The sequence below is a fragment of the Fusarium verticillioides genome, chromosome 10 (genome assembly GCF_000149555.1).
Source record: "Fusarium verticillioides 7600 chromosome 10, whole genome shotgun sequence".
NCBI lineage: Eukaryota > Fungi > Ascomycota > Sordariomycetes > Hypocreales > Nectriaceae > Fusarium > Fusarium verticillioides.
In genome coordinates this window covers 110,289-135,176 of record NC_031684.1, presented here as the reverse complement: position 1 = coordinate 135,176, position 24,888 = coordinate 110,289, and the positions used below count along the sequence as shown (strand labels likewise).

The window sequence follows — 24,888 nt, the reverse complement described above, 5'->3', positions numbered from 1 at the left end:
ATGGGCTTGCTACCTGTAGTAGATTGCAGCTGAAAATGCACTATTGTCTGCACTCCATAGCCAGCGTCACAGCTATCACCTTACATGGTTCGATAATTGCTTTAGCGCTGAAGTACGCAAGCCCTATGCAACTACACAGCAGACGCCCCCAGGGTCCAAAGAAGAGACCCTACTCAGTAGATAGTTGGGAGCTAGCTGAACTCAATTCAATAGAGAGCAGCTGCAGGTTAGGAAGGGTCCATTGCTAGATCCAGACCCTGGATAGCTTAGCTGGCTTGGAGCCTGGGCAAGCTCTGTAGCTCAATAGAGCTATCGAGCTGCTTTCTTCTCACAGCTGAGGTCGTTATGATAATCCTCCCATCCCCTCATTCCTTTTAAATCCGCCAAGTGAAGCTACAATCGCAAACTTTCCTCCATCTCTCTCCTCCTCCTCATCACTTTGCACTCCACCAAGCTCTTCGCAATGCTTGTACAATCTCTGTCCCGCGCCGCCATCGTGGCTACTCTTTGTCTTGCAGGCCTCACGTCTGCTGTGAGGGGTAAGTTGCCTCTGGACATGGGTCAAAATCACAATCATGCATGAGCTCTCAGTAACAAAGTACAGAATCCGGCGACCCCAGTCCTGCAATCTCCAAATCGACCTCAACCACGACCGCAAGAGCGCATGAACGTAAGAAAGGTCACCGCGAGGACAAGGTCATGGTATCTTGCGCCGGTCACATTACACAATGTGGTGTTAAGGACAAAGCCAAGATTGTCTATGTACCGGTATCCACCTCGACCGTCACGAACACGATTGTCAAGACTGATGTCGTGGTACGTTTGAGTCGCATCGTTTCTATACTCGAACAGATATGCTGATACAGAGACCAGACCCTCCCAACGTCAGTCAGGGTTATTGAGAAAGTTAGAGTTGAAACCGTAACCAACACTACCATGGGTTAGTGCATGCCAAGCCGAATCTTACGGTATGGTGATGAAAAGCTAACCTGCATTGAAATCAAGGCCACTGTCGCGAGACCCTCACCGTCACCGGAGACGCCGTTACGGTTGCAGTTGATGTCGTGTTTGTCACCACCGAAGAAATCCAACCCATTTCTAACAGAACCACGTGGAGAGTCACTACTGTTACCGCCAGTGCCATCGAGCAGTGTTTCCTTGAGAAGTATACTATGCTCGCACAGGGTTCGGCAAGCCAGGGAGGCCCAGCTGAGGCGATACCTATCCCCTCATCTGACAATGTCAGCCCAGCTGCATCTGTACCTGCAGCATCAGATGAAAGTCGCCCTGCCGATGATCCTGCTCAGAGACCTTTAGACTCGGATGACGATCATCCCCTAATGGTCGGGTCAGATGGAGATAGCGTGGAGTAAAGTTTCAGCCGAGGCATGACTTGATCATCAGTCAGTACGTGGTGTCCGAGAAGGCTTGCTAAGCTGTTAGGGCTTGGTGTTGAGCTATTGGCGTTGAACACACTCTGTATATAGAGTATGACAATCTTGCAATAAGAAGTAATAAGTGCCATGAGTTCTGCTTCTAATCGCCATGCCTCAGAAAGCTCGTACAACTTATATAGTGATATGAGATGCGCTCAGAAATAGCATAATAGCAATGGAATTATCATTACTGATCACCTTGCCTCGATGATGTAGGTCTTTCCTCGGATTACGCGGTTAGCATTGTAGGAAAGCCCAAATACGAGGCGCATCACAATGGATATAAGTTTCGTAAAGCGCGTATTTAGAGTTAAAACTCTCTGAATACTCGGGATGAACTAACGGGGTGGATCTGAGGCAGTGGATTGTCTCAATCGCGATCTGAGGCACGATGAAACCATGCGCGACACTTAGGGATACCCCTAGCCTCCTCACCAAAATGGAACAACGCCAATGCTCAATTGCGACATTGACCCAGTTCTGACATTTGATGTTTCCGCCAACCGATTGACTATAGAAAATATCAACTAGGGCACTTTCGGATCACCGCTCATCCGGTCTTCAACTCGCAGCGCGAGTATGATCACCACCGAGGATACACCGTTTTACCACGGCGCTTACACCCCGGAATAGGTTCATCCTGAAGATGAAGCGTAAAAATACTCCGTGAGAAACGTCTCATGCTCACTTAGCGCCAATAAGAGTCTCTTGTACGATGTTTCTGTCGCATACAAAGACTCGACGACACTGCCATTATTCCAACATTAGTCTTATCACAAACTCAATTCACTTTCACTTCTTACAGCTGGCCTGTTCTCTTACACTCACATCCTCCATCCGTCCTCTTCCGTGCATCACATCTCAAACGCAAACATGAAGTTCACCTCGTTCCTTCTTGGCTTCGCTGCCACTGCTATCGCCAGCCCTATCAGCAAGCGCGCTGTCTTCAGCCAGTCAACGTACGACGATCTTTCCATTAGTGGTGGCACTGCGGGCAACGCCCAGCAAGAGGCTCTGCAGAAGCTCGGCGGTCTGCCAGCAGACCTATCGACTGTTGAGAAGTCTGACTTGGACTTCCTCAACAGTGTCAATCAGATTGCGAATGATGCTGAGGATGAGGCCTTCAACCCTGCTATCGACGCAGCCTCCGGCGAAGCAGCCGACGCTCTTCAGGTAAGCCTTTCCATCAAAGGTCAATATGGACACAAGGCTAACGGTTTTGCAGCGCGGAAAGATCAAGAACAAGGTCTTGAAGTTGACTGCTACTATCCTCAAGTTGGAGGCTCAGCAAGCGCAGGGTGAGGATGTCGCTGACAAGCTGGCGGAAGAGAACAAGAAGTTACAGAACAACATTTCACAGGATAAGGATGAAGCTGGAAAGGCTTCGACTTTCCTTGCTTTTGATGCGACTACAAGCTAAGAGGATGGAGTAATGGAGATGGAGGGATTGGCGTTAGTATCATAATAGGCAGGCCTATAAAGTGTATCAAATAATCTAAACATATTGACCAAGAAAACAAAGTCAAGACGCTGTTCGGAATCCTTAGAGATGTGAGCCAAGTGTGCGAAAAGCCAAGTGTGCCTGGAAAGCGTATCCCAGCAGACAGAGCTTTACGCCTGGAATTGCAATGTAGAGAGGATGGTATCATCTAAGACCCCAACCCCCAATGTTCGGCATCTCGGTTGGATGTTCCCGCGAGGCCAAGTCTAGCAACTCCACACGTAACCCCTCAAACCTCCATCATCTTGCCATTATCAATTCCTCTGTGGGCTTTGATCTTTAATGTCTGTCAATCCAAAAGATTGGCATAAACTCACCATGCTCGACTCAGATCAATCCTGGCCTCTATGGGGCAATGACTCCCTCGACGGAGCCTTCGATCTCGATACCCCCGGCGACAACGCCGTCGTTACCAAAGTAAACCGCCCTTTCTTATTTGGCTACCGACCCCCAAAATCAAACGGTCGCGGCATTCTCATTCTCGGAGGCGGAGGATATGTTGAACTCATGGTTGGCCGCGAAGGCGTCGCCGTCGCAAAATGGCTCAACAGTCTTGGCTTCTACGCATTCGTCCTGGTGCATCGCTTCCCGAACAGCGAAACAGGTGCTCAAGCGCCGTTAGATGATGGAAGAAGAGCTCTGAAGATCATGGCTGAGAGTGGATTTGCGCCAAAGGGTATTAGCATTTGCGGTCTCTCATCTGGTGGTCATCTTGGCGCTGCGCTTCTGGCGGAGTATCCTCAAGTCTGGACATCACCAGATCCAGAAATGCCTCAGGTCGAGTTCGCTGTATTGGGTTATGGACCTATTTCGACGAATGCAGCTGGCCGCGCAATTATTGAGAACAAACCTCCTCTTCCACCAAAAGAAAAGCAAGAGCTGTATGATATTGTACAACCAGATGTTCAGCTTCGATCTCCTGCGCCGCCAGTATTCATCGTTTACTCTAACAACGATCCAGTGGTACCCGTTGTCAATGCATATCGCTTAGCAGAGGGCATTACGAAGGGTGGAGCACCGGTGGAGTTGCATATCTTCGCTGATGCGCCTCACGGATTTGCGTTGGATAGCCCGAAGGAGTTGCCTGTATCAAAGTGGCCAGTTATGTGCGAAGCATGGCTGAAGCAGAACAAATGGATAGAATGAGTGTCAAAATTCTCAGAGTGTAGAACTAGCATTAGAGTTCATGGTATCAACACCAAGCGCCAAGTAAGCAAGGATATCTTTCAAAACAATTTCTTCACCTTCTCGCCTCCCTGCTCATCCTCGCCCCATCTATCCTCCCAGAGATCCGATGTCACATACTGCCATCCCATAGGCGCACCACCCATGCCCCATCGAGTCTTCATTTCGTTGAGAGTAACTGGATTCACAAGTTCGTAAAGCTCCAGGATCGGATATCCATACTTGGAGTCCTTGCGTCCAGCGTTAAAGTCTTCATTGCCAATACCAAAAGGCTCGGTGGGTACAGAACCTGGTTCATGGCGGGTGTTTGATGGAATCACTGCGATGTGTCTACTGAAAGTTAGTTCGAATTCTCATCTCTGGTAAGATTTCTGTTGAGGTGCTGAACATACGTGATTGATGAGCGACCGCCTCCACTGCCAGTTTCGTAAAGCCAGAGGCGCGAGACACCGTCTTTTAGACGATACTTGCGATACTCATGGTTCTTCTCTCGGCTAATGATGTTTGCCAAGTGTTCCGGCTTAATGGCCAGTAAGACGTCGGTTTCAACACGCTCAGCACGTGTCTTGGATGGCGACATTGTTCTCGGCGCAATACGTACTCAGTGCATGAGGGAATGTGGAGAAGTATGAAGTGGGAAGCGAATTGGAAAGGTTCAGGAGGGCAGCTCTTATCTTATCAGTAGGCGGAGTATCTGCTCCGGCCAAGCTGAACTTTGTGATCGTGAGCAATGAATGACTGATAGAAGGTCAAAACTTGTGACATCTCAACGAGGTGCATCAAGCCAACACACTAAGAAATCACGAAAAACTTTAAAAAAACATACAACACCGGGGATTCGCTGGTCGTCACCGACCCAACTACTAATCCAGCGCTTCGCAGCTTGACTATGGGAGAGCAGACGGGATCCCGTATTTTCTGCGAGCTATGGTCGTATGTATCATAGGCTCCCTTAGTGAAACCTTATGAAGATGGATTTCACGCACGAGCATTCTCTCAAAGTGTTGACCATGGTAATAAGCAGCTAATTGCTTACTTCCGCAGTAGTTCAATATTGTCTCTCGTCCGCAAGAAATGACACTTTATGCTTTCGCCTAAGCCGGACATTAAAGTTACTCTGCTTCACGAACCACGCTGGACTAAAGTCAGTATCAAGACAGTATATCACAAAGTGGAGCTGGCAGCTGTATGCAAGGGCTCGGGAAGGAAGAAACTTACCGTTGTTCAGATGCCATGTGTTATCCGCTGACGGGAACTCAAGCTACACCAACATCTCAGTAAAGGGCACTTCAATCGACTCTGAATCTTACCTCGTATCGCCGCAACAGAGCAGGAACCATCTTATACATTTCCAACAAACTAATGTTCTTCCCAATGCAGGTCCTTGAACCCGCACCAAAGGCAAACATGTAGTTCTCCATCCGTCTCTTCTGCTCCGTCGAAGCTTCGATCCATCTAGACGGTCTCCATTGATCAGCGTCATGACCGAAGATATCCTTGTTGCGATGTAGAACCCAAGCGTTTACTCCAACAATGGTACCGCCTGGGATATGATGACCGTTAACTTCAAGACCTCGTGCGGGGACAATGCGCTCTAGCATGAGACCTGCAGCTGGATGACATCGAAGAGCTTCTTTGACAACAGCGTTGAGGAAGGGAAGGTCTCGGACTTCATTCCAGCTGACAAGGCCGTCTTCACGGGTAAAGCGGCCGGCTTTTTCTTCCTCCGCTAGCTCAGACATCAAAGTCTTCATATCATCTGGGTTCTTCATGAGATAATAAAAGATAGCTCGGAATGTAATCGCCGTTGTATCTGAGCCTGCAAACATATTTGCTACAGTCAGTGCGAGCACTCTATCGTTATTCATGAACTCTGGATCTTTTTGGTTGGCTTCGAGAAAGCGCGAGAGGAAGTCTCGTCGGCCATTGTCTTGGTTGAACTTCATGTCGCCGAGCTTCTCGGGATCGACGCGGGCGAGCATTCGATTGCGGGCGAATATCGCGACGGGAGAGGATGAATTGGTGAAACCCCATTTTGTAAGCTGTAGCCTTAATGGGTTCTTGAGGAGCAAGCTGTCGAGGATTGGCAGTTGTCCGACCTAGATGGCCGTCAGATTAGTAGACCCAGTCAAGGTTGCAGGGGAACATACAGGCGCTGCATAGTTAAGCAACCACTCAAGGTTTCCAATAATATTATCCACATCTTTTCCATGGTCCACGAAGCCTAGTCTCTTCGAGTACGTCAACTCGCCAATGACATCAAAGGCATAGTACTGCAACCATGTACCAAAGTCAAGGATGTCATTTTGGTTGGCATATCGTTGGTCAAGCTGTTTGAAGAACTCGGTAGTAGTGGAGTCAACGAATGGTTCGAATTGAACGAGCGTACTCATGGCATAAGCATTTGATACGGATCGTCGGAGCTGCGAGTGGAACCTTTCATCCTGTGAGGTGAACAGCGTGATGAGCCTCTTGCCACTCTTGTTGATGGTCTGTTGCACCGGGCTAACGCTTGTCAATCTGAGTAACTCTTTTTATCGCCCTGGTAACTCACTAGAAATCCGACTTGATATAACCTGAGTTGTGGGCGTAGATTGTCTGTATGGCAGCTGGATCCGCGATCGAGACCGTCTTGGGTCCGAGTCTTACCACGCTGCCGTGTTTTTCATGTAGAGCAATCTGTGTCACTTCTGGTCTTCTCCGATACACGTCAAGAAAGCGCCAGAGGTCCGTGAAAGGGGCCAAAGCTGGTCCGGGGATTCCGTTCAAGCCATTCCCATACTTGTTAATGAGGAGCTTTGTGGCTAGTAGTCCAACAAGGGCAGCTGCCAGATACGCCCACGGGTGTTGAAGGAAGAGATCCAGGATCATTTTACAAACTTATCAGTGTCTGCAAGTTTCCTCTGATTCACAGTAAAGCGTGTAGAAACGGTGGTCGATTGACTGCTTTTAACAAGATTCTACCCCGCTGATACCTGTTTGGTGGTTGCACAACATCAACGGCACTTACCAAGGCATCGGAAGTTTCCATGCGGGGTAATTTCCGAATATCAACACCAAAACATCGGTAACATTCCGATTTGACTCTTTCTAGCCCTGTTCTGTAGTATATCTTTCAACTGAGAGTTCAGGCCACGGAGATGATTCGGGTTGTTTGGTAAGCTCTCCCGTCAATTGTACTCAAGGTAGGTAGGTATGTTACTATGGGCTGGTGGATCTATCCAGACATCTCATCCTCCACTGCTTACATCAAAGAGCCTATTCTTAAATCCTTAGTTTTATTTAAATAGAGAGTATAAATAGTTTCTTTTATAATATAAAGTACTAAACTACCTTTATTTTTCTAATTTGTAAACTCTCTCTCCATATTCCTAAAAATATATCCCTTCTTTGAGTCCATTCTTCAAATGATACATCTTGACAAGTCGGTTCTGTTATTCCCAATTCAACAGAAAAAAGGCCTATTCTGCGATAGCAGTCCGATTCAACATTTTGAAGTACAATACCGCGAATTGTAGTTCTCTTTTCGTCCCAACAGAGACATATCCCTTGAATAGGATATTCACTGTTGAAAAAACTCTCCAGACCATAGTCAGGAATAACGGAGCATGAAATTGCGATTGAGTTCTGCCCATTTACGATAACATGTGTTGGATGATGGTAGAACTCTCGGTTTCTGAGGTCAGACAAGTATTCCTCTGGTATAATGCGCCCTTGGAGCAAAAGGAAGCCACCTGTGACAGTACCATATTGAGATTGAGGATACGATAATTTAATATCGTGATGCAGTACTTCAAATCCTTCATCGACAACACATGAACTTGTTGATATGTAGTTAAGGTTGCCATCTGGGATGGACGCCCAAGACCAAGACGGAGCAAAGTATCTTGCGGGTCGCATACGGGATCTACCGTCCTCATGCCACCACAGAAGATCAAGCCAGATGTTACTTTTCCAGCAACCTGCAATGTATTCGTCTTTCATGATAGTGTTCAGACGTTCCGCAATACCTGCCAGCGCGGGAAGGCGGTCGTAAGGATCGGTTATTGAGCTACGCATATAGCATAGAACCAGAGTGCTCCACAGTTGACGGGGCGAGACGGAATTAGACTCAATAGAGGGAGACATTATTTCCTGAAACCTCTGTCGGCTCCAGTACGATGTTGGTGTTGATAGAAATCCATCTGTTGGATTGATATCTGCCCAGCAGATCCATGTTGTTCTCAGCTTCCCGTAATCAAGAATTCTTGGAGAAAGGATGAACTCTTGGTATGCCCATGCGCGAAGACTCAGAGGATCAGCGTAAGTCTGAGAACAGGACTCCTCCACCAATACGACAGATCCTCTTCGGCCGTTCTTGGTCTCATATTGAAGACGAAAGCCAGGAGAGCGCCTGTCTGCTCCGAAATGTGACCGTGGGTGCAGGAATCCTTCCTCAACACTCTTTGCTCTGCTAGCCATGATTGCGACATACGAGTTTTCGTAAATCTTTGCCATCTGTCCAATTTCTGCAGCTTTATCCTCCGGAACGTCCTGTATGATGCATAGAGCATCAACCCATAGAAAGCTGAGGCCAAGCTCGCCGCAAACACGGACTGCATCCTGCAACGTTTGTGGTAAAGTGCTTGTATCGAAGGAAAGTTGGCCATTCTTTACTCGAGCCTTGCTGAGAGTGATTCGTTGCGGGCCGCCCCAGCAGTACGATAAAACTGCGTAGGCAGCCGGGGAATTTCTCTCGACAATCTCAATCCTTTTTCCAGAGTCGAATATCTTGATGATCCTTGTTGGCATGAAGTCTACAGATGGACTGGCACAAGATGTATGATTTTGGAGACACTCATGAGCCCATTTTCTTGCCAGACTAAAAGCGTGTGGTGATGCGGGTAACAAGTTCGGAGGTCTTTGAGGGACTTCGTCAGCTGTGCTACTTCCTGTCTAGGTGCATTAGATAATAGCCCACGAAGACAATTACGCGAGGTCCGACCTTGTTCTGTCATATATGTAAAGTATGAATTTGTTTCGTGATGGTTCTCTCCTGAAAGTGTAACAACGATGGAGTTGGGCTCAGTGTCTCCCATAGCTGGAGGAACCCGATTGACAATGGCATTGTCAGAGACTGCTTCTTTACGAGAAGTGAACTTCAAAAAAAGGTACTCTGCAAAAGCACATCCTAGATTAGCCATTTGCTTGAGTTCTGAGAGAGTTATCGGCTCTTGGTCTGGAGGCCACAATCTCCAATAATGATCACTCTTCGGGCCATCGATGTGGATAAGGGGCTGTGGGTCGTTGCAATCCCGAATGAGAAATCTTTGCTCGCAGTGGAAGCATGAGTGAGCTTTTTCCTGGAGGCTAGTGCACATATTGAGTGGTGATAACTATTAGTGTAAGGAAAGTGAGATTGGTCTCATAGTCTAACTTCTTTAACAAGCAGATCTTATATATTGATTATATAATTCTAACTTTCCTTTATAAGTTGTAGGGTATATTGGGCAACACCTGCCTTGCTGCCTAATTTATTTAATAAGCAATCGCAAGGTGATTGAGACGTACCTTAGCATGTTGGTTCGAAGTGACTGCGAAAGTCTCCACTCTTTTCCGTGAGGAGAAACACCTCAGCTGCACGCACGGTGTGTATTGAAACCATTCACAGTCCTAGCTCAGCGACAGTACAGCCTAGAGCGGTAAATATTTGGCTCTAGATGTGCAAAAAACAACTACTGTGCTTTGTTCTCATCTCCCAACAGGTATCGTACTGCGTGATAAGCAGTCGAATTTCGACTGTCTCTCTTCCGGTGCACATCCGCGTCAAAAGTATTAGCCAAGTTTCACAGTCATTCATTCTATTTGCTGCTCTTTGTTTCCAAAAGTGATGACAGCAGCAAATACCTTCTTCTCTAGGTTAGGCTGTCTTGCACTAACAATTAGATAAGCGATAAGCTGCAAAGGCGCGCCCTGTGATTCACTGAAACCTAAGCACTAACCCCCTCCGCTTTAGTGCTCGCCTCTCTCATTCGTTGATTCATCAGTTATTTCTCGCCCTCACCCTCGCATACTTCCATCTCTCTCATCCTCTTGAATTATTTCTTCACATTCACAAAATGGCATCAGCAGCACGAACTGTGCTGACTTTCCAGCGCAATTCAAAGCTCCATTCCTTACAAACACTGATCACGGCAATTCGACCATTTGCCAGTTTGGAAGCTGAGAATCGTGAGCTATTTAAGCAAGGCACCGATGAAGACTATGCAGTCGTCACAGAAGAGACAATCTTTCATCCGCAAGGAGGAGGTCAACCTTCAGATGTTGGGAAAATAACGGATGAGGCTGGGGCTTCATTTACTGTTGCATCTGCTCGTATGGATGCTGTTCGCGATGGCCAGGTTTTGCATTTTGGAAGATTCGAGTCAGACAAGAAGTTCACAGAGGGACACAAAGTCACGCAAGAAATCGACGTTGAGAAGCGTCTTCTCTACTCACGTTATCATACCGCCGGTCATGTCCTCGGCTCGGCAGTCAACCATCTCCTCAAAGACACAGTCGAGGGCTTCGAAGAGTTGAAAGCCTCTCACTTCCCTGACTCGGCATCATGCGAATTCCAAGGCCTCATCGACGGAAAGTACAAAGAGCCCATTCAAAAGAAAGTCGATGAATTTTTAGCGGCCAAGATGCCAGTTGAGATTGATTGGTGGGACGCTGAGGAGTTTCGCAAGAACGGCCTTGAACACCTCACGCCTGATGCGAGCTTTTTGGGACCTGGAGAGACAAAGTTTCGTGTTGTGAGGATTGTTGGAGCGGAGGTTTATCCATGCGGTGGAACGCATGTTGATACTACGGATCTGTGTGGTGAGACGACGGTTAAGAAGATTGCGAGGAGTAAGGGAAAGTCAAAGGTCAGCTATTTGGTAAAATGAGGCTGTAGAGTATAGACGAGACAATGCCTAAAAATAGACGACGTATTCGGCATACAAGAAGCCGACACTGTTCAGGAGATCTTTGTACCAATACACCGAGGGGTGTTTTCTCATACGATGAAGCTTATTCTTCTTGAACCCTTGAGCGTGCGGCAACAACCTAATTTCCAGTTCATTCAATTATATGAAATGAGCAGTGGCTGGATGCTACAGTGGCTTTCGCCAAGTTATCAAATAATACTACCCCCCACTACCAATGTAATGATGCTAATGCAATTAAGAAATGCGGAATCCCACGCGAAAGCTGATTCCTCCAATGTGAGAGCTTTGTCGCAAGTCAAGTCAGATATCACAGTTCTCGAACAAGTATTTCTTCAAAAGTGTACCTATCATGCTTGGCAATTCCCCCACTGCCAGATGTATCGTCACATGGGGCTTACCATCTGCAATGCGTGCATGGCAACCCCTGCAGCATGGAACCCCTGGCCGGCACCTCAGACATTTCCGATACATCATGCAGGGGACAAGACGGGACGAAACCGCCAATTGCGACGAGGCTTGCTCGTATTGAACCATGTTCTGAGAATGTGATATATCGAAAATTATCTTTTCTCAACGGTCATCTCGCGTCATGACGATGGTCAGCAATTTGTCACGGCAGTTCACGTTCCCGGGGGCAAGCCTTTTGCAAGTCAATGCGATTGCGCTATCGTATTGAGTCTCAGTGTCCATGGTCACTAAAGCCATTCCTCCATGAAGTAGATACAAACAAAAACCAATGGAAACCGTAAACCTCATAAAATACAAGAACAGGCCAGCCTAGTCCTTCGCCCTCCATCAACTAGCTTAGGCGGCCCCAGCAGCATCAGCCTTCTGGATCAGGAACTCGGGAGCACCGTTGGAAGCATCGCTCTGGTAGGCCAAGTGAGGAGCAGCAACGATGAGCGAACCAGTGCATACGAGATCGCCAGTGTTGCAAAAGACCTTGGTGCGGTCCTCAGGGTAGCTGGGGATCTTTCCCCGGTTCTGAAGGTTCTTGGTATATCCGAAGAGAACAACTCCAGCAATCTTCTCACGAATACCGGCATCGACGTCGGTGACACTGGCAGCGGCGAGAGCAGCGCCCTGGCTGTAACCTCCGGCGAGGAGGACAGCATCAGGACACTTCTGGTTGGCGTCGTTGAAGTGGCCCAGCATCTCACGGATAGCAGCGCTAGAAGTTCCACGAGGAAGAGCGTTGTCGCCAAGAGTAGCGCGGTAAGCACCGCCAACGCCCTGGATCCAGACACCGTTCTTGCCGTACTTGGCCTCGAGCTTTGAAGCAACGCGGGGACCGAGAGTTCCCTTCATAAAAGAGTTAGTTATGATCTGTCACATGGGGGGGAGTTGGTGGAGGGTCACTAACAAGGTTGCCGGCTTCAGTGGAGCCGCGAGCGTAGATGAAGATGACGCCAGGGCATGAACCGCTGTTGCCGTTGGCAAGGTCGTTGCGGGTGATGCTGCCGCCTAGCTGGCGAGCCTCGAGGGCAGCGGCATCCTGACCAGCGGGAAGAGCAGAGGCTGTGGCGGCGAGAAGAGTAGAGATGATGGAGAACTTCATTTTGGCGGTTGAGGCGAAGAAGAATCGAAGACGAATGAGTTGGATTTGAAAGAAAGGCTGTTGAGTGAGTGAATGACTGAGAGGCTTGATTTCATTCCATCAATGTCGAGGCTATCTCAGGTATTTATCTTGAATATCAGCGAAACATCCATCTTCCGTGCTTTCGCAAGTCTAACGCTTTTGGAATAACTCGAGTACAGACGACGGATCACTTTTCGGCACCAAGAAGCAAAGATCAAAGCAACCTCTCTATCTCCCGGAAACAAATCAAGAGCACAAACCCGTTCGTTCTCAGACCTATCACCATGCATCCCACCAATCTCAACTCCCGAGTCATGCAAGAAGCCCTTGTCTGCCGCCGCCAAAACGAGTAGTCTCTTCGCAAGCCCTCATCAAAACGGGAAATGAGCCCCGTTGCGCCAAGTCAAGACCAACTCCACTGATCATCGAAACAGAGCAATATGGCAGTCTGAAACGGCGCCCTATGACCGCGTTGTTGGGAACTAAAGCTTACCCACTGGGCCACTGATGGGTGTGCCGCTTTGACAGTTGCTTTTTTAGACAGGGATACCTGAAACCACGAGAATTGGTGGCCTCAGGAGAGAGAGGTGATGGTGGCAGTGCGCATTTATTCCCGGTTTCACACTAAAACCCGCTAACGTGGTCAGCCTATACCACTTCGAGTTTGATGAGTCTTGGGTCTCAGGAATGAATGGAGTAAAATGACCTCGGTTCGGTAAGTTCCATGCACGCGTGCAAGGTTATACTGGCCAGATTACGGGTATTTCAGCGCTAGAGCATTAAAAACAGGACGGGAATTTGGGTTTTCGATAGATTGCGATTGTCGACAAGGTCATGGTGACTCTGTCTTCTTGTTTCAGTCCAACAGGTTTTAGCGTTCTCGTATTGTAGTTGAAACTGGCTTGTTTGATCCCTCGGGCTTGGACAGCTAAGGACTTCATGACTCGGTATGAACTGATGATCTTCTTGTGCTCGGACGCTAGAAGGTGTCAAGAACGCTCAAGCTTGTTATCGTTCCGATAGCGGAATATGTCTAAAAGTATGTCTAATTTTGTTTTGGGAGACCGGCGCCCGATATGTTGGGACAACATCTTGGATCGACATGTAGCGTCTACACTACAGCATTTTCAGACTGATGATCATTCCGGTTTCCGAACATCGCCAAGGTTCCATGATCGCGAGAAATACCGTATTAGCTCTAGACTGAGAAGACTGACTTGTCTCACCACCATCTTGAGCTACAAGCCGGAGACAGTACCGAGGCTCATCGACATCGTTTGAGGGGAAGTAATATGGAATCTTAGAACCCGCTTCAAGTTAACAACATCTCGTTCCGAGCCTAGGTTCGTGAACAAATTAATTCAACACCATCTTGAGTCTTAAAAGTCGTCTTGAACTGGCCACCAACTCATCTTTACCGAGGCCTATCCTCAGATAAATGAAGACAACTCTGTTTCATCACCATCCTGATCAGCGGCGGTAACATCAGCCATACCAGATCACAACCTTCGGGAACGCTAGCTCCGTTGTCATTAAGTTTAGTCTCAGCTCCCACCTGACTGGTACCGAGGTCTAATACCTTTGAGGCAAGGTCATCCCAGCCTTCAGGTTCCAAGTGCCTTGCGAAGGATCATAATGGTGTGAACCCCGCAAACTGAATCCAAGGTGAACCAATTGGGCCGATCAATTAGCTCAGCCATCATATCTCAATTCGCGACAATTACCGTTCGCAGTTTAGTGAATTACATGCTTAATTTGTTGTCTAATTCTAAGTTCTGCAAGGTCATGGACAATCTCTTGGTATAGAGTATCTTCTGTTCAAACGATACCAGTCGAACGAGTTTCGAATACAGTTGTAAACCTCAATCCTCGGAAATAAACCAGTGTTGCCCAGCACCTCCTCAAATTGGATTCCAATTCGTCCACTTGGACATGAGATCCTGTAAGCTTGGAGGCAGCCACAATGAAAGTTCAATGTTGTGAGCTTCACAAGCCGAGGCATACCTGCTTTCCCATTCAACCCCGTCATCTGGCCATTGTTCCTGAAACTGCCCAACAAACACCTTTTTCAGGTGAGGAAATGCCTGGGCTGAAATGTTGATTGACTCCACAACCTCTTCATGAACCAGCGGATATGCGCTCCCCATGAGACCGAACTCCTTGATAGATTTTGGGAGCATGTGGCAAATCCTTGGTGCAGGCTGACGGCCCTGCTTCCATCGGCGATGCAGCATGCCGCTGTCGATGTACAGTGTCTCAAGGACTTTCATGCCTGAGAGATCTTGGATTACTAGTTCACCATCGATGCCATGCTCAGGAAGCTCGAGTGCGACGTGTTTGAGCGTATCGCTTCTCAGCATCAGGACATCCTCAACCTTGTACGCTGGACCTAATCTCCGACCTATGTTCCGCCAAAAAGCTGGTGTACTGATCCGAAAAGTTTGTAGTTTTGGGAATCTACGCATGATGGTCTTCATCTCATCGATGGGAAGTAAGGATGATCTCAATGTAATTTCGTTGACATTGCCGTGATAAAAACCTGCCCTTGGAGTGCCGAATTCGGATAGTTGCATTCTTTCCAGTAGAGGTGCTGCGCGCAGTAGGCCAGCCACGCCGTCCATGCCTTCAAGGTAGCTGGAGTTAAGCGCCCCTGGAAAGGTTATATTTAGTTCCTTCAAATTCCAAAGGCATGCATACGGGGTCGACGAGAATTGCTGGTCACACTCGAAATACACCTCAAGCTTGGTGAGCATTGGTGTTAAAGAGAGAAGAACGGGCATGAAGGAATCCGAGGCCTCGAGGAGTAACTGCCGCCTTGCTCTGGAATATTCTGTTCTATGAAGGAATTGGTCGAGATACCGAACACGCAAAGACTCCATTACGTCGGCGTTCACATAGAGTTCCTTGACAAGTTTACCAAGAGCTGGGGTTCCATCGATGGTGTTGATGAAACCAAGGAAGTCGTGTCCCATCGGTCGATGATACAAGTGCGGTTGGGAGATACGCCTAAGTTTCTGGCATGTCAGAGATAAGGCCAACAGGCAATTTCTGTCACGAGCCGGGTTCGGCCATTTGGAGCGAAGGAAGTATCGAGGAAAAGGGTCTTCGCTGCAGCAGGGACAGAGCTGCTGGCATATTCTGTCGATGGTCTCCTCAGGAAAAGAGCAAAGATGGGTGGAAGATAGGGTCGTCATGGTTGTTTGGTGAAATGAGGAGGAGAGAAATTTGTGGGGAGGCGAGATATAGATAGACTCTTTTATAATAAAATATGAAAGTTCTGACAAAAAGTCAAAATGAATAAGGTTTCGGTGTTGATTGGGCAATTTTTCATATTTGCCATCCGTCAAAGGTTCAAGTCAACTAAGCTCCAGTGTGCTATCGTGATACGTAATTCCTATTCGATATGTTTTTAATTATATTCTTATTATTATAGCTGGTTTTTCTTTTGATCCACGGGTGCTATGGCAGGCTCGTGAGATGCTCCATCCGTCGAGTATTATTCATCACACATTTTCACAACCTAAAGCTTAACTTTATAGCCACGTCAATCACGTCCATAACCACGTAGTACATGATCTAATCTAGACGATGCTTCTTCTTGAAAAGATAGATGTCTGTATTTATTTAGTGCTGCTCTGGAAATATATGTAGTCTTTGCCTGTTTATAGTGAAGGTTTTGCTTTTAACATGTCCCAACATAGGGTAAATCAAAAGTGTCAATGCACTACGTCATAACTCTGAGAAGCTGTGAGGCACAGCAAGCCCACTAATCTTATCTATCAGTCAGCCGAAAAGTCTCCGGATCAATGACCTCTCTACTCCGCACTCCGTACCATCCTCTGTATTTCTATTTCGAGATCCGGGTCATCTAACACTCCGTCCTCCCGAGCCTCCCGTTTTCGAACCAAAATCTCACTGCATAACCAGCCTCGCTCTCCTAACTAAGAGCGGGAATTTGGGGGCCGTCAATTTAAACCAGGGGCAGTGACAAAATCCTTCTCACCTCTCTTCCTTTAGTACTCGAATACTGCCTTTTTATTTCTGTCATATAGAATGTAGTGAAACCCCGAATGACCCCATCACCTTAACCGAAGCGCTCTTACTGGCCTTCTCCCCTCGTCGCTGATCCTTCGGCGCAGCCACGACGGTTTGGGTGAGGATGTTCTCTGCAAGAAGTAAAAAAAGAAATCGGATGACGAAATATGGATGATACCTTATCGAAACCTGGAAGAAGGACACTTCTTCAGATTACAAATGGATTCTCTCTCTCTAAGCCTTTTCTGAATAACTGATCCTCCGGAGGGTTCTCATGGTCTCCATAAGGCCGGGTCCAAAAGCGAGCTTGTCGCGTGTTTTGCTTGACTAGAGTTCCACGCGTTTGATTGGTAGGGCTGATCTGATCTGTCTGCCTTGGATAACGCCCAAATTTCTCCGCATCAGCCCCCTTCGCTGGGTGAGCCATTCACCATGGGCTGCTTTAGTCGCTTTTCGGGATGGAAGCTCACAGCCGTATACCTCACCATTCTCGTGAGTACGCTCACGACACTCCTCTTCGTCACACTTTTCGTGTCGCTGTTTGGCCTGAAGCGTGATGATGGAGACGATGTGATGACCAGTGGGAGGGATGCTGGTGATGCGTTGGGACAGAGTGTTTTGTACAAGGGGAACTGCGATACCACTGCGAAAGCGAACTTGTGGATTCATTTGCTCATCAATATTGTGAGTACGGGTATTTTGGCGTCGTCCAACTTTTTCATGCAAGGTCTTGTTGCGCCGACGAGAGCTGAAGTCGACGCTGCGCATCGTTCGGGTCATTGGCTAGAGATTGGCGTTCAATCACTCAAAAACTTTCGTTTTCTGGGCTGGCGAAAAGTCCTCTTCTGGTCTCTCTTTTCCATGAGCTCTGTTCCGCTTCATCTCGTCTTCAACGGTTGCGTCCTCGAGAGTAAAGGCACAAATGGCTTCACAGTCATGATCGGCTCTCCGGAACTCGTCCAAGGAGGCTGGAAGGGACTTCCTTCAATCACCCAGGCCTACTACGATAGACTGAACTACAGTGATCGATCACAGGGCAACGGCAACCCCGAATCTCTCGAGAAGCTAAAGCCCATCAATGACTCTTTCGTGGTTAACCAGACAGATGGAAATTGGGTTGAGATGTATCTGCCCGACTGTATCCATCGATACAACAACCCGCAACAAGCCTTGACACACTGGCGACATTTGATGATGATAATTTACGACTTTGACGATATATACCGAAATGAAACAGTTGGTTGGAAACGAGCTGATGTACTCCTGAACACGACAAACACTGCCGATCTCAACGTCACCAATCCTCTCTGGACAGTGGACGCATTTACACGCACCGGAAGGACATCTGAGGGCAGCGGTAGTACGAACCAGTACCTGTCAAATCCCGGGCCCAGTTATCTGGTATCCACTACACCAGATGAATATGGCTACACTCAGCCAGGCTCACGCTCTTACATGACCGTTTACGGAACGTGGGATATGCAGGGTACGCGCAATATCTTTGATCCTCAATCCGGTGCCATCATCACAGACCCAAGGGTTTTCAAGACCAAGTATCGTGTGATGCAGGTTGATCGGTGTTACTCGGAAAAGTACGAGGCGCCGTGTCGATTAAGCATAGCGAACAGTCTCTTGCTCATTGTCTGCATCATGTGTCTCTTCAAGACCGTGCTGTGTCTTTTGGTCCTGAAACTTCGTGTTTGGGGGGATGAGAGTCCGCTTATGACGCCGGGAGATGCGATTGCGTCGTTTATTTCGAGGCCGGATGAGGAGACAAGGGGCATGTGTACGTTGACGATGGATGATCTGAGAAAGACAGCAAAACCGACGCCGACGAGGTTGGGTGAGATGAATCAGAATTATAAATGGCTTCAGGGACCGAGGCAGTGGCAGAATAACTCACCACGAAGATTTGGAAAGGCCGTTCCCCGAAACATCTGGGTGCTGTCATCTCTGCTCATTGGAAGCTCCCTCATCGTGGCCTCAGTCATGCTAAGTATCGCCATCAATGGTCAATCTCTGTAAGTCTGCCCCCCTCTATAAGTACACCTGAAAGGTCTAACTCTATCAACAGGAGCGATTCCAAATTCATGCACGCGCCGCAGAACGAAGACGTGAAGAACAACGATCTAGATAACTTGCCTCTTATCTCACTCACCATGGTTGCCAACACGCCGCAACTTATCCTCTCCATCTGCTACCTGGCGTACAACGGCCTCTTCACACGCATGTTAGCGGAGTTTGAATGGTCAAAGTACAGTGTTGAGTTTCGTTCCCTGCGCGTCACTGAACCGCGCGGGTCGCAGAACGCGACGTATCGACTTCAGCTTCCTTATCGGTTCTCGATCCCTTTGATCATTATCAGTATTGGGCTCCACTGGATCTACTCCAACTGTATTTACGTGAGCAATTACGAAGGTCAGCATACTTACCCCAAATAGTTAGCTACCCAGATTAAAGTGCTGACATACCATAGCATACGCCCCAGGATATCCGTATAAACGAGACGTCACAGTCGGTCTCCAGTTCTCATCCAAGGCTATCTTGGTCGGTCTCCTGGTATCGATCGGAGTCGCCATCACGCCACTCTTCCTCGCCTTTGTAAAACTACCAGGCGTGATGGTTATCGCAGGCGCAAACTCGGCAGTTATATCAGCAGCCTGCCACTACCCCTCTACAAAACTCAAATCCCTTAGCCGTGCAACGTCAAAGATGAGCATGAGGAGCAACGAGTACGACAGCATGAGCGCTCGGCTGATAGGCGACGAAGAGGTAGAAGAACTCAGGGACGTGTCGAGGCGAAAGATCAAATGGGGGAGGATGTCGATGGGCAAGAGTGATGAGAGCTCAGTCGGACATCTCGGCTTCGGTACGGAGGAGCTTGATATCGAGAAGCCAGTAGAAGGAGAGTATTACAGTGGCGTGAGAGATGTCTATGACGAAGGATTGAGGAGAATGCGGGTGTTGTAATGATAACAGAAGTTCTGCGCGGAATCCTTCTGATAGATTTCACTACTACGTTGCGCGCTGGGGTAAAAATCGGTGGCGAATGGCCTATTAGATAGATTCTCGTACATAAAACATTCATTTCCACGATCATCACTGGCTGCTTTGCTTGCATGTCCCCAGAAATTGGTGGCTGCATTCCTCATGACAGATTTGGAAGTATTGAAGGTTATAACACGATGAATTGAGAAATGACCTTCCCCACGAACGTTAACCTAAGGCTATTCTTATCGTGGCATGTGGCCGTGATGGATAAGGGACCGGTTAACCGGCATCGGCGTCTAATCAGCCGCCCGCATGCAAAACAGAAGTTCCTCAGCTTCGATGGCGCACTAGAACACGTTGGTGTTGTATCGAGCGGCCGATCTAGCAACGGGACGCCGATAGCCGTATTTCCATATCTGTGCCACCTCTTGAATGCGAGTGGCTTATCTCTCGCCTCTTTCGTATGGACCGTTACTAACGGCTATTCCCGTGCAAGACCCGTGTCAGCACGCGACAAACCATACGTAAAATCTCACGCTTTTTCATGATGTGATAACGTGTCAATGCGAAATTGCAAACTTAAGCATATGAAACGCCCCCAGGATTGCTAATATCAACGATTAATACCATCGGCACTTAAACGACACTCCCGGCTAACTCGGCGATAGATGGCTTGATAGACCAGGGTCTGAAAATGGGACTGACTGCCCAATCCAGCGCGAGCTCGGCTGATCTAGCCAGTCTTGGCAGGTCACCTCGCATAAATGCCGATTTTACCAGGACCTTTTGTTGCTAACTCGCACCCAAAGACGCGTGATCTTGCGGGGAAGGGGGCAAGGTGCTGGTAGTAGGGGACATGTCACTGGCTTGCAATTCTTGGTTGGAACTCCTGTATTGATATCAAATCGGCCCATGGGGCGAGTCGCATGTCTTGCAGTGCGATATCACATACGAAATGAGCCCGGCCTACCGCAAATAACATCGGGAACAAGACAGGAACTTTTGGCAGGTTGGGTCCTTTTTAAAAAGTTCCTGTGCCACTGTGTTGGGTATTGCCGTCCTATCCAGTACGATAGCGTGCCGAAAACCCGGAATGCCTTTGATGGTCTAGTACGACATTTGTATTGTAGTATTGGCGATGATCTTGTTTGGTGTTTTAGATGATGGAGTACAAAACATGTTGCATCGCCCTGCCAAGAGTTGGGTTTCATCGACATCCTCTCTTCTCCATGTTCATGTTTTAATTTAATTTATTAAGCTACAATGACTATCTCTGAGAAGGAGACCAACCCGGAGAGCCCTTCTTCCAAGGCGGATATCTATCCTGCTGATGAGAAGAGGGGTCTTCCTCAGGATGACAAGCATATGCACGATATTGAGATCATGTCGTCTGACAAGGTGAAGCAGCCTCTTGAGACTGCTGAGGATATCGTCACACATGTTATTCAGGTCGATGATGACCCTACCATGAACCCATGGACGATTCGCATGTTTGCCGTTGGTTAGTATACTACCCAACTTACTCTTAAGATGTAATGTGCTGATGGGTGATAGGTATTGGACTGTCGGCCTTTGGTGCTGTCCTCCAAGAAATCATGTACTTCAAGCCCCAAGTCGTCTACGTCTCCGTCATGTTCTTGACCGTCCTCGCTGAAACGCTCGGTACCGGCCTCGCGCACATCATCCCACGCCGGGGTCGCATCGGTCGTCTTCTCAACCCTGGCCCCTGGAACCGAAAGGAACATACCGCCGCTGTCCTCATGGCATCAGCCGCTTCAGTCTCAGCCTTGTCTACCGAGGCCTTGACTGTCCAGAAGCTCTGGTATGGCGGATACCCTTCCGTGGCAGCCGGTATTTTCGTCACCCTGTCGTCCCAGCTCATCGGATATGGTGTCGCTGGTATGATGAGGAGTGTTCTGCTGTACCCCACCAAGATGATGTACCCTATGAACCTTCCCATCACGACTGTCATGGAGACTCTGCATAAGCCCAAGTCAGAGACCAGGAAGAGATTCCAAGTCTTCTGGATTGTCTTTGTTGCCATCTTCTGCTGGGAGTGGTTCCCTGAGGTAAGTGCACTGACGATGCAAGCTCACCAAGCCATGCTGACAATAGTAGTACATCTTCCCTCTCCTCTCTGCTGTCTCCGTCTTCTGTCTCGCCGACCGCCACAACCCTGTCTTCACAAACCTCTTTGGCGGCTCACAAGGTAACGAGGGAATGGGCTTCCTGAGCATCTGCTTCGATTGGAACTACATCGCTGGCTTCGGCTCACCTCTCTGGATGCCCCTTCAGACACTCTTCAACAGTTATCTCGGCTACATCGGTGGTATCGCTCTATCTATGGGCCTCTACTATGGAAACTACTGGCGCGCAAAGGACTTCCCCTTCATGGCTCAGCTCCTCTACGATGGAGCTTCCAACACTACTCTCCATATTCCTTACAACGAGACTGCCATCATGAACCCCGACTTCACCGTCAACAACGATCTCGTCGACCAGCAAGGTCTTCCTTACTTGACTGCTACCTACATCAACTATCTCATCACCTCCAACGCTGGTCTGACTGCCACAATTGTGCACATGCTTCTCTGGAACTATGCCGAAGTCAGCCTGGGATGGAACTGGATCACACTCGCCAAGTTGAAGCAGCTTCTCCGTCCTCAAACATACAAGTTCTGGCAGCAGACCGGTACCCGCAGCGAGGAAGAGAAGCAGAAGCTCCGCGACGACCCCAGCATCGATCCTCATTACAAGCTCATGCTCGACTACGATGAGGTTCCCAACAGTTGGTACTTCGTCATCCTTCTCGCCAGTGTTATCATTGGATTGTCTTGCTTGTATGCCATGAAGTCGACTCTCCCGTGGTGGGGTTTTATCTTGGCTATTCTCTTCCTTGTAGTCATAATGGTCTTCTTCGGTGCTCAATATGCTATCACCGGGTTCGGTTTCAACCTCCAGCCCATCTTCCAGATGTTGGCTGGCTATATGTTCCCTGGTCGCCCTCTTGGTAAGTAACCCCACCATTTGCATCGCCTACGATACTGACCATCTTAGCCAACATGTACTTTACTTCGTACACCTATAACGCTTTCAGCCAGGGCACCCTCCTCCTTCGTGACCTGAAGCTCGCCCAGCAAAACAAGCTCTCTCCCAAAGCCACTTTCACTACTCAGGTTATTGGTTGCATTATGGGTGCCCTTCTCAACTATGTCATGATGATCAGGTGAGAGTTTACGAACCATGGATCTTGGTACATAAAGCTAACTCGGTATAGCATCGTCGACAACCAGGCTACCATCCTCATGTCAGCCGAAGGTACCAACGTTTGGAGTGGAGCGCAAGTCCAGCAGTTCAACACCCTCGCCATCGCCTGGTCCATCGCTCCAAAGATGTTCTCCATCGGTGCTCGCTACGAATGGGTCACCATCGCCTACCTCATCGGCTTTGCCGCTCCTCTCCCCTTCTACTTCGGTCACAAGTTCTTCCCCCACATCCGAATCTTCTCCTACCTCAACATCCCCATCATACTCTGGTACCTTGGTTACCTTTTCGTAGGACTCAACGCTTCCATCACTAGCTACTTCATCCTCGGTGCCTTTGGCCAGTTCTACCTCCGACGATACCGCCCTGAGTGGTTCGTCAAGTGGAACTACCTTATCTCTGCCGCCCTTGATGGTGGTACTCAAGTCATGGTCTTTATTGCGACTTTTGCAGTCTTTGGTGGTTCTGGAAAAGCGGTTGCCTTCCCAGAATGGGCAGGAAACAAGGTGAACAACTATGACTACTGCGCATTTAACGCGAACAGCTAAGCAAGGTTCGGGATTGAGTAGATATGAGCTAAAGAGCCTTTGATGTATAGAATAGTCAATGCCAAAGTTAGTAACACAATCGCCGTTTCATGTGGCATATTCATTGCAGTATTTGTTGCCTCGTTTGACGAATTGTGATTAACGTCATTTTCACGTTAATCTCTAGGACATTAAACTCTAGCTGTTGGCTCGAGACAGGGGAGAACGAACATTCCGTTTAAAAGAGCAACGACATTACCAGAACTTGCTAGACTGACTGGACTTAGTGTTACTGCCACATTGCACTGACGATCGTCTAATCCGTCTCCGTAGCGGGCCCTATAGGTTTCTAATTCCCACGTGTCACAACAGACCGACAGTATAGTGGTTGCTGATTTACCTTTCTGCCAATGCGGTAGTAAGAAAGCGCTCATCCACTCTCGCTCAAACCTGGAAGCAAGACAATGCACACGAGGGGGCAGTAAGACTGGAAACATAATGTGTCCTTTTCTTTCCCATAATGGTACTTTATAGCTGCAGTCCTCCACCTAGAAAAAGATGCCGGGATTGTCTCATAATAACAAGGCCAGGCCGCCTTCTAAGACTTGTCGGCAACTAGCCAACCTACTCTACCAGGCTCCGCAGTGTCCTCGCTTCGACGTCTATCTTCGACCAGCCAACCTACTCTACCAGGCTCCGCAGTGTCCTCGCTTCGACGTCTATCTTCAACCAGCCAACCTACTCTACCAGGCTCCGCAGTGTCATCAGCGCGAGCCTTGAGGTATCAGCAATTGTGATGGACATATATTGATTGATAGTTAATAACTACCTCGATACTTTCTGGGGAACGATTTCCCAGCGGAGAACCCAAGACTTGGGATGCAAAAGCGATAAGAGCAAGATTGTTTGTGATTTTCATCTTGGAGATATCGGCGAAAGGGTTGATAGTTTTCTGATAAGAAGCTTGGATCGTGAAATTGTTGTGGCAAGACTGGATTGTGATATATGAAGTGTTGGACATTGCAGCCTACTTATACCTCTCGCCAGCTGGTCCAGTTTGATACTTACCGGCGGTGCAAGCAGCGTGTTCAAAGACGATACCAACGCGATAACTCTCCAACCCATGTGACATATCTTTGCCGGGCGGCCGATCTTGCAGTTCCATTACGGTAAGTTGATTGAGATATGATATCTCCCTGGCAGAAGTTCTCAAACCTAACCACCACTACGGAACAGGCGGATAGTTAGAGAAACAAAAGGACCTCCTAAGCGAGGCCATCTTATGGCAATTACCGGGCACTTGTGAAGAAGGGTAAAATGATGTCCTTCAAAGAGACTGACACGTAATATAAGATTTCAACCGACCTTCCTAAAATGTATTAATCATTGATGTAGGCCATGTAGGAGGTTGAACCGT

At 48.2% G+C, this 24,888-nt stretch overlaps 12 protein-coding genes and 1 non-coding gene across 13 annotated transcripts; 6 read left to right on the top strand and 7 right to left on the bottom strand.

Moving 5' to 3' along the window:
• Window positions 1-463: 463 nt before the first annotated feature.
• FVEG_13643 (hypothetical protein) lies at window positions 464-1,373 on the top strand (the record flags this gene model as incomplete). The annotated part of the gene is made up of 4 exons (XM_018903003.1): window positions 464-539; window positions 605-816; window positions 874-940; window positions 1,006-1,373. The coding sequence occupies 4 exons, from the start codon at window positions 464-466 to the stop codon at window positions 1,371-1,373; spliced, it is 723 nt and encodes a 240-aa protein (XP_018761865.1).
• A 936-nt stretch (window positions 1,374-2,309) lies between these two features.
• Window positions 2,310-2,856, top strand: FVEG_13642 (hypothetical protein; the record flags this gene model as incomplete). The annotated part of the gene is made up of 2 exons (XM_018903002.1): window positions 2,310-2,609; window positions 2,662-2,856. The coding sequence occupies 2 exons, from the start codon at window positions 2,310-2,312 to the stop codon at window positions 2,854-2,856; spliced, it is 495 nt and encodes a 164-aa protein (XP_018761864.1).
• A 344-nt stretch (window positions 2,857-3,200) lies between these two features.
• Window positions 3,201-4,187, top strand: FVEG_13641 (hypothetical protein). Its single transcript, XM_018903001.1, has one exon. It carries the CDS (start codon window positions 3,220-3,222, stop codon window positions 4,081-4,083), a length of 864 nt encoding a protein of 287 aa, XP_018761863.1. The 5' UTR covers window positions 3,201-3,219; the 3' UTR covers window positions 4,084-4,187.
• Window positions 4,059-4,744, bottom strand: FVEG_17567 (hypothetical protein). The gene is made up of 2 exons (XM_018906810.1): window positions 4,515-4,744; window positions 4,059-4,452 (listed from the first exon to the last, which is right to left on the bottom strand). Exons 1-2 carry the CDS (start codon window positions 4,700-4,702, stop codon window positions 4,164-4,166), a joined length of 477 nt encoding a protein of 158 aa, XP_018761862.1. The 5' UTR covers window positions 4,703-4,744; the 3' UTR covers window positions 4,059-4,163.
• A 197-nt stretch (window positions 4,745-4,941) lies between these two features.
• Window positions 4,942-5,057, bottom strand: FVEG_17566. The gene has a single exon (XR_001989332.1). It is a non-coding gene; the product is annotated as a 5S ribosomal RNA (ribosomal RNA).
• Window positions 5,058-5,411: 354 nt separating this feature from the next.
• FVEG_13640 (hypothetical protein) lies at window positions 5,412-6,993 on the bottom strand (the record flags this gene model as incomplete). The annotated part of the gene is made up of 3 exons (XM_018903000.1): window positions 5,412-6,221; window positions 6,273-6,627; window positions 6,677-6,993. 3 exons carry the CDS (start codon window positions 6,991-6,993, stop codon window positions 5,412-5,414), a joined length of 1,482 nt encoding a protein of 493 aa, XP_018761861.1.
• A 764-nt stretch (window positions 6,994-7,757) lies between these two features.
• On the bottom strand, window positions 7,758-9,482 carry FVEG_17565 (hypothetical protein; the record flags this gene model as incomplete). Its single annotated transcript, XM_018906809.1, has 3 exons — window positions 7,758-7,856; window positions 7,915-9,053; window positions 9,107-9,482. The coding sequence occupies 3 exons, from the start codon at window positions 9,480-9,482 to the stop codon at window positions 7,758-7,760; spliced, it is 1,614 nt and encodes a 537-aa protein (XP_018761860.1).
• Window positions 9,483-10,147: 665 nt separating this feature from the next.
• Window positions 10,148-11,157, top strand: FVEG_13639 (alanyl-tRNA synthetase). The gene has a single exon (XM_018902999.1). The coding sequence runs from the start codon at window positions 10,221-10,223 to the stop codon at window positions 11,031-11,033; it is 813 nt and encodes a 270-aa protein (XP_018761859.1). The 5' UTR covers window positions 10,148-10,220; the 3' UTR covers window positions 11,034-11,157.
• Window positions 11,158-11,758: 601 nt separating this feature from the next.
• On the bottom strand, window positions 11,759-12,650 carry FVEG_13638 (cutinase 3). Its single transcript, XM_018902998.1, has 2 exons — window positions 12,439-12,650; window positions 11,759-12,377 (listed from the first exon to the last, which is right to left on the bottom strand). Exons 1-2 carry the CDS (start codon window positions 12,631-12,633, stop codon window positions 11,880-11,882), a joined length of 693 nt encoding a protein of 230 aa, XP_018761858.1. The 5' UTR covers window positions 12,634-12,650; the 3' UTR covers window positions 11,759-11,879.
• A 1,740-nt stretch (window positions 12,651-14,390) lies between these two features.
• On the bottom strand, window positions 14,391-15,857 carry FVEG_13637 (hypothetical protein). The gene is made up of 2 exons (XM_018902997.1): window positions 15,352-15,857; window positions 14,391-15,304 (listed from the first exon to the last, which is right to left on the bottom strand). The coding sequence occupies exon 2, from the start codon at window positions 15,273-15,275 to the stop codon at window positions 14,556-14,558; it is 720 nt and encodes a 239-aa protein (XP_018761857.1). The 5' UTR covers window positions 15,276-15,304; window positions 15,352-15,857; the 3' UTR covers window positions 14,391-14,555.
• A 1,038-nt stretch (window positions 15,858-16,895) lies between these two features.
• FVEG_13636 (hypothetical protein) lies at window positions 16,896-19,797 on the top strand. Its single transcript, XM_018902996.1, has 3 exons — window positions 16,896-18,710; window positions 18,764-19,107; window positions 19,166-19,797. Exons 1-3 carry the CDS (start codon window positions 17,122-17,124, stop codon window positions 19,657-19,659), a joined length of 2,427 nt encoding a protein of 808 aa, XP_018761856.1. The 5' UTR covers window positions 16,896-17,121; the 3' UTR covers window positions 19,660-19,797.
• Window positions 19,798-20,943: 1,146 nt separating this feature from the next.
• Window positions 20,944-23,492, top strand: FVEG_13635 (hypothetical protein; the record flags this gene model as incomplete). Its single annotated transcript, XM_018902995.1, has 5 exons — window positions 20,944-21,181; window positions 21,235-21,749; window positions 21,799-22,690; window positions 22,738-22,906; window positions 22,958-23,492. The coding sequence occupies 5 exons, from the start codon at window positions 20,944-20,946 to the stop codon at window positions 23,490-23,492; spliced, it is 2,349 nt and encodes a 782-aa protein (XP_018761855.1).
• A 577-nt stretch (window positions 23,493-24,069) lies between these two features.
• On the bottom strand, window positions 24,070-24,390 carry FVEG_13634 (hypothetical protein; the record flags this gene model as incomplete). The annotated part of the gene is made up of 2 exons (XM_018902994.1): window positions 24,070-24,246; window positions 24,301-24,390. The coding sequence occupies 2 exons, from the start codon at window positions 24,388-24,390 to the stop codon at window positions 24,070-24,072; spliced, it is 267 nt and encodes an 88-aa protein (XP_018761854.1).
• Between the last annotated feature and the right edge of the window lie 498 nt (window positions 24,391-24,888).

Coding starts and splice junctions, on each gene's coding strand:
- FVEG_13641 (XM_018903001.1), top strand. CDS start 3,220: ATGTCTGTCAATCCAAAAGATTGGCATAAACTCACCATGCTCGACTCA.
- FVEG_17567 (XM_018906810.1), bottom strand. CDS start 4,702: ATGTCGCCATCCAAGACACGTGCTGAGCGTGTTGAAACCGACGTCTTA. Junction 4,453..4,514: donor GGCGGTCGCTCATCAATCAC/GTATGTTCAGCA, acceptor AACTTTCAGTAG/ACACATCGCAGTGATTCCAT.
- FVEG_13639 (XM_018902999.1), top strand. CDS start 10,221: ATGGCATCAGCAGCACGAACTGTGCTGACTTTCCAGCGCAATTCAAAG.
- FVEG_13638 (XM_018902998.1), bottom strand. CDS start 12,633: ATGAAGTTCTCCATCATCTCTACTCTTCTCGCCGCCACAGCCTCTGCT. Junction 12,378..12,438: donor CCACTGAAGCCGGCAACCTT/GTTAGTGACCCT, acceptor TCTTTTATGAAG/GGAACTCTCGGTCCCCGCGT.
- FVEG_13637 (XM_018902997.1), bottom strand. CDS start 15,275: ATGGACGGCGTGGCTGGCCTACTGCGCGCAGCACCTCTACTGGAAAGA.
- FVEG_13636 (XM_018902996.1), top strand. CDS start 17,122: ATGGGCTGCTTTAGTCGCTTTTCGGGATGGAAGCTCACAGCCGTATAC. Junction 18,711..18,763: donor GCCATCAATGGTCAATCTCT/GTAAGTCTGCCC, acceptor CTCTATCAACAG/GAGCGATTCCAAATTCATGC. Junction 19,108..19,165: donor TTACGTGAGCAATTACGAAG/GTCAGCATACTT, acceptor GACATACCATAG/CATACGCCCCAGGATATCCG.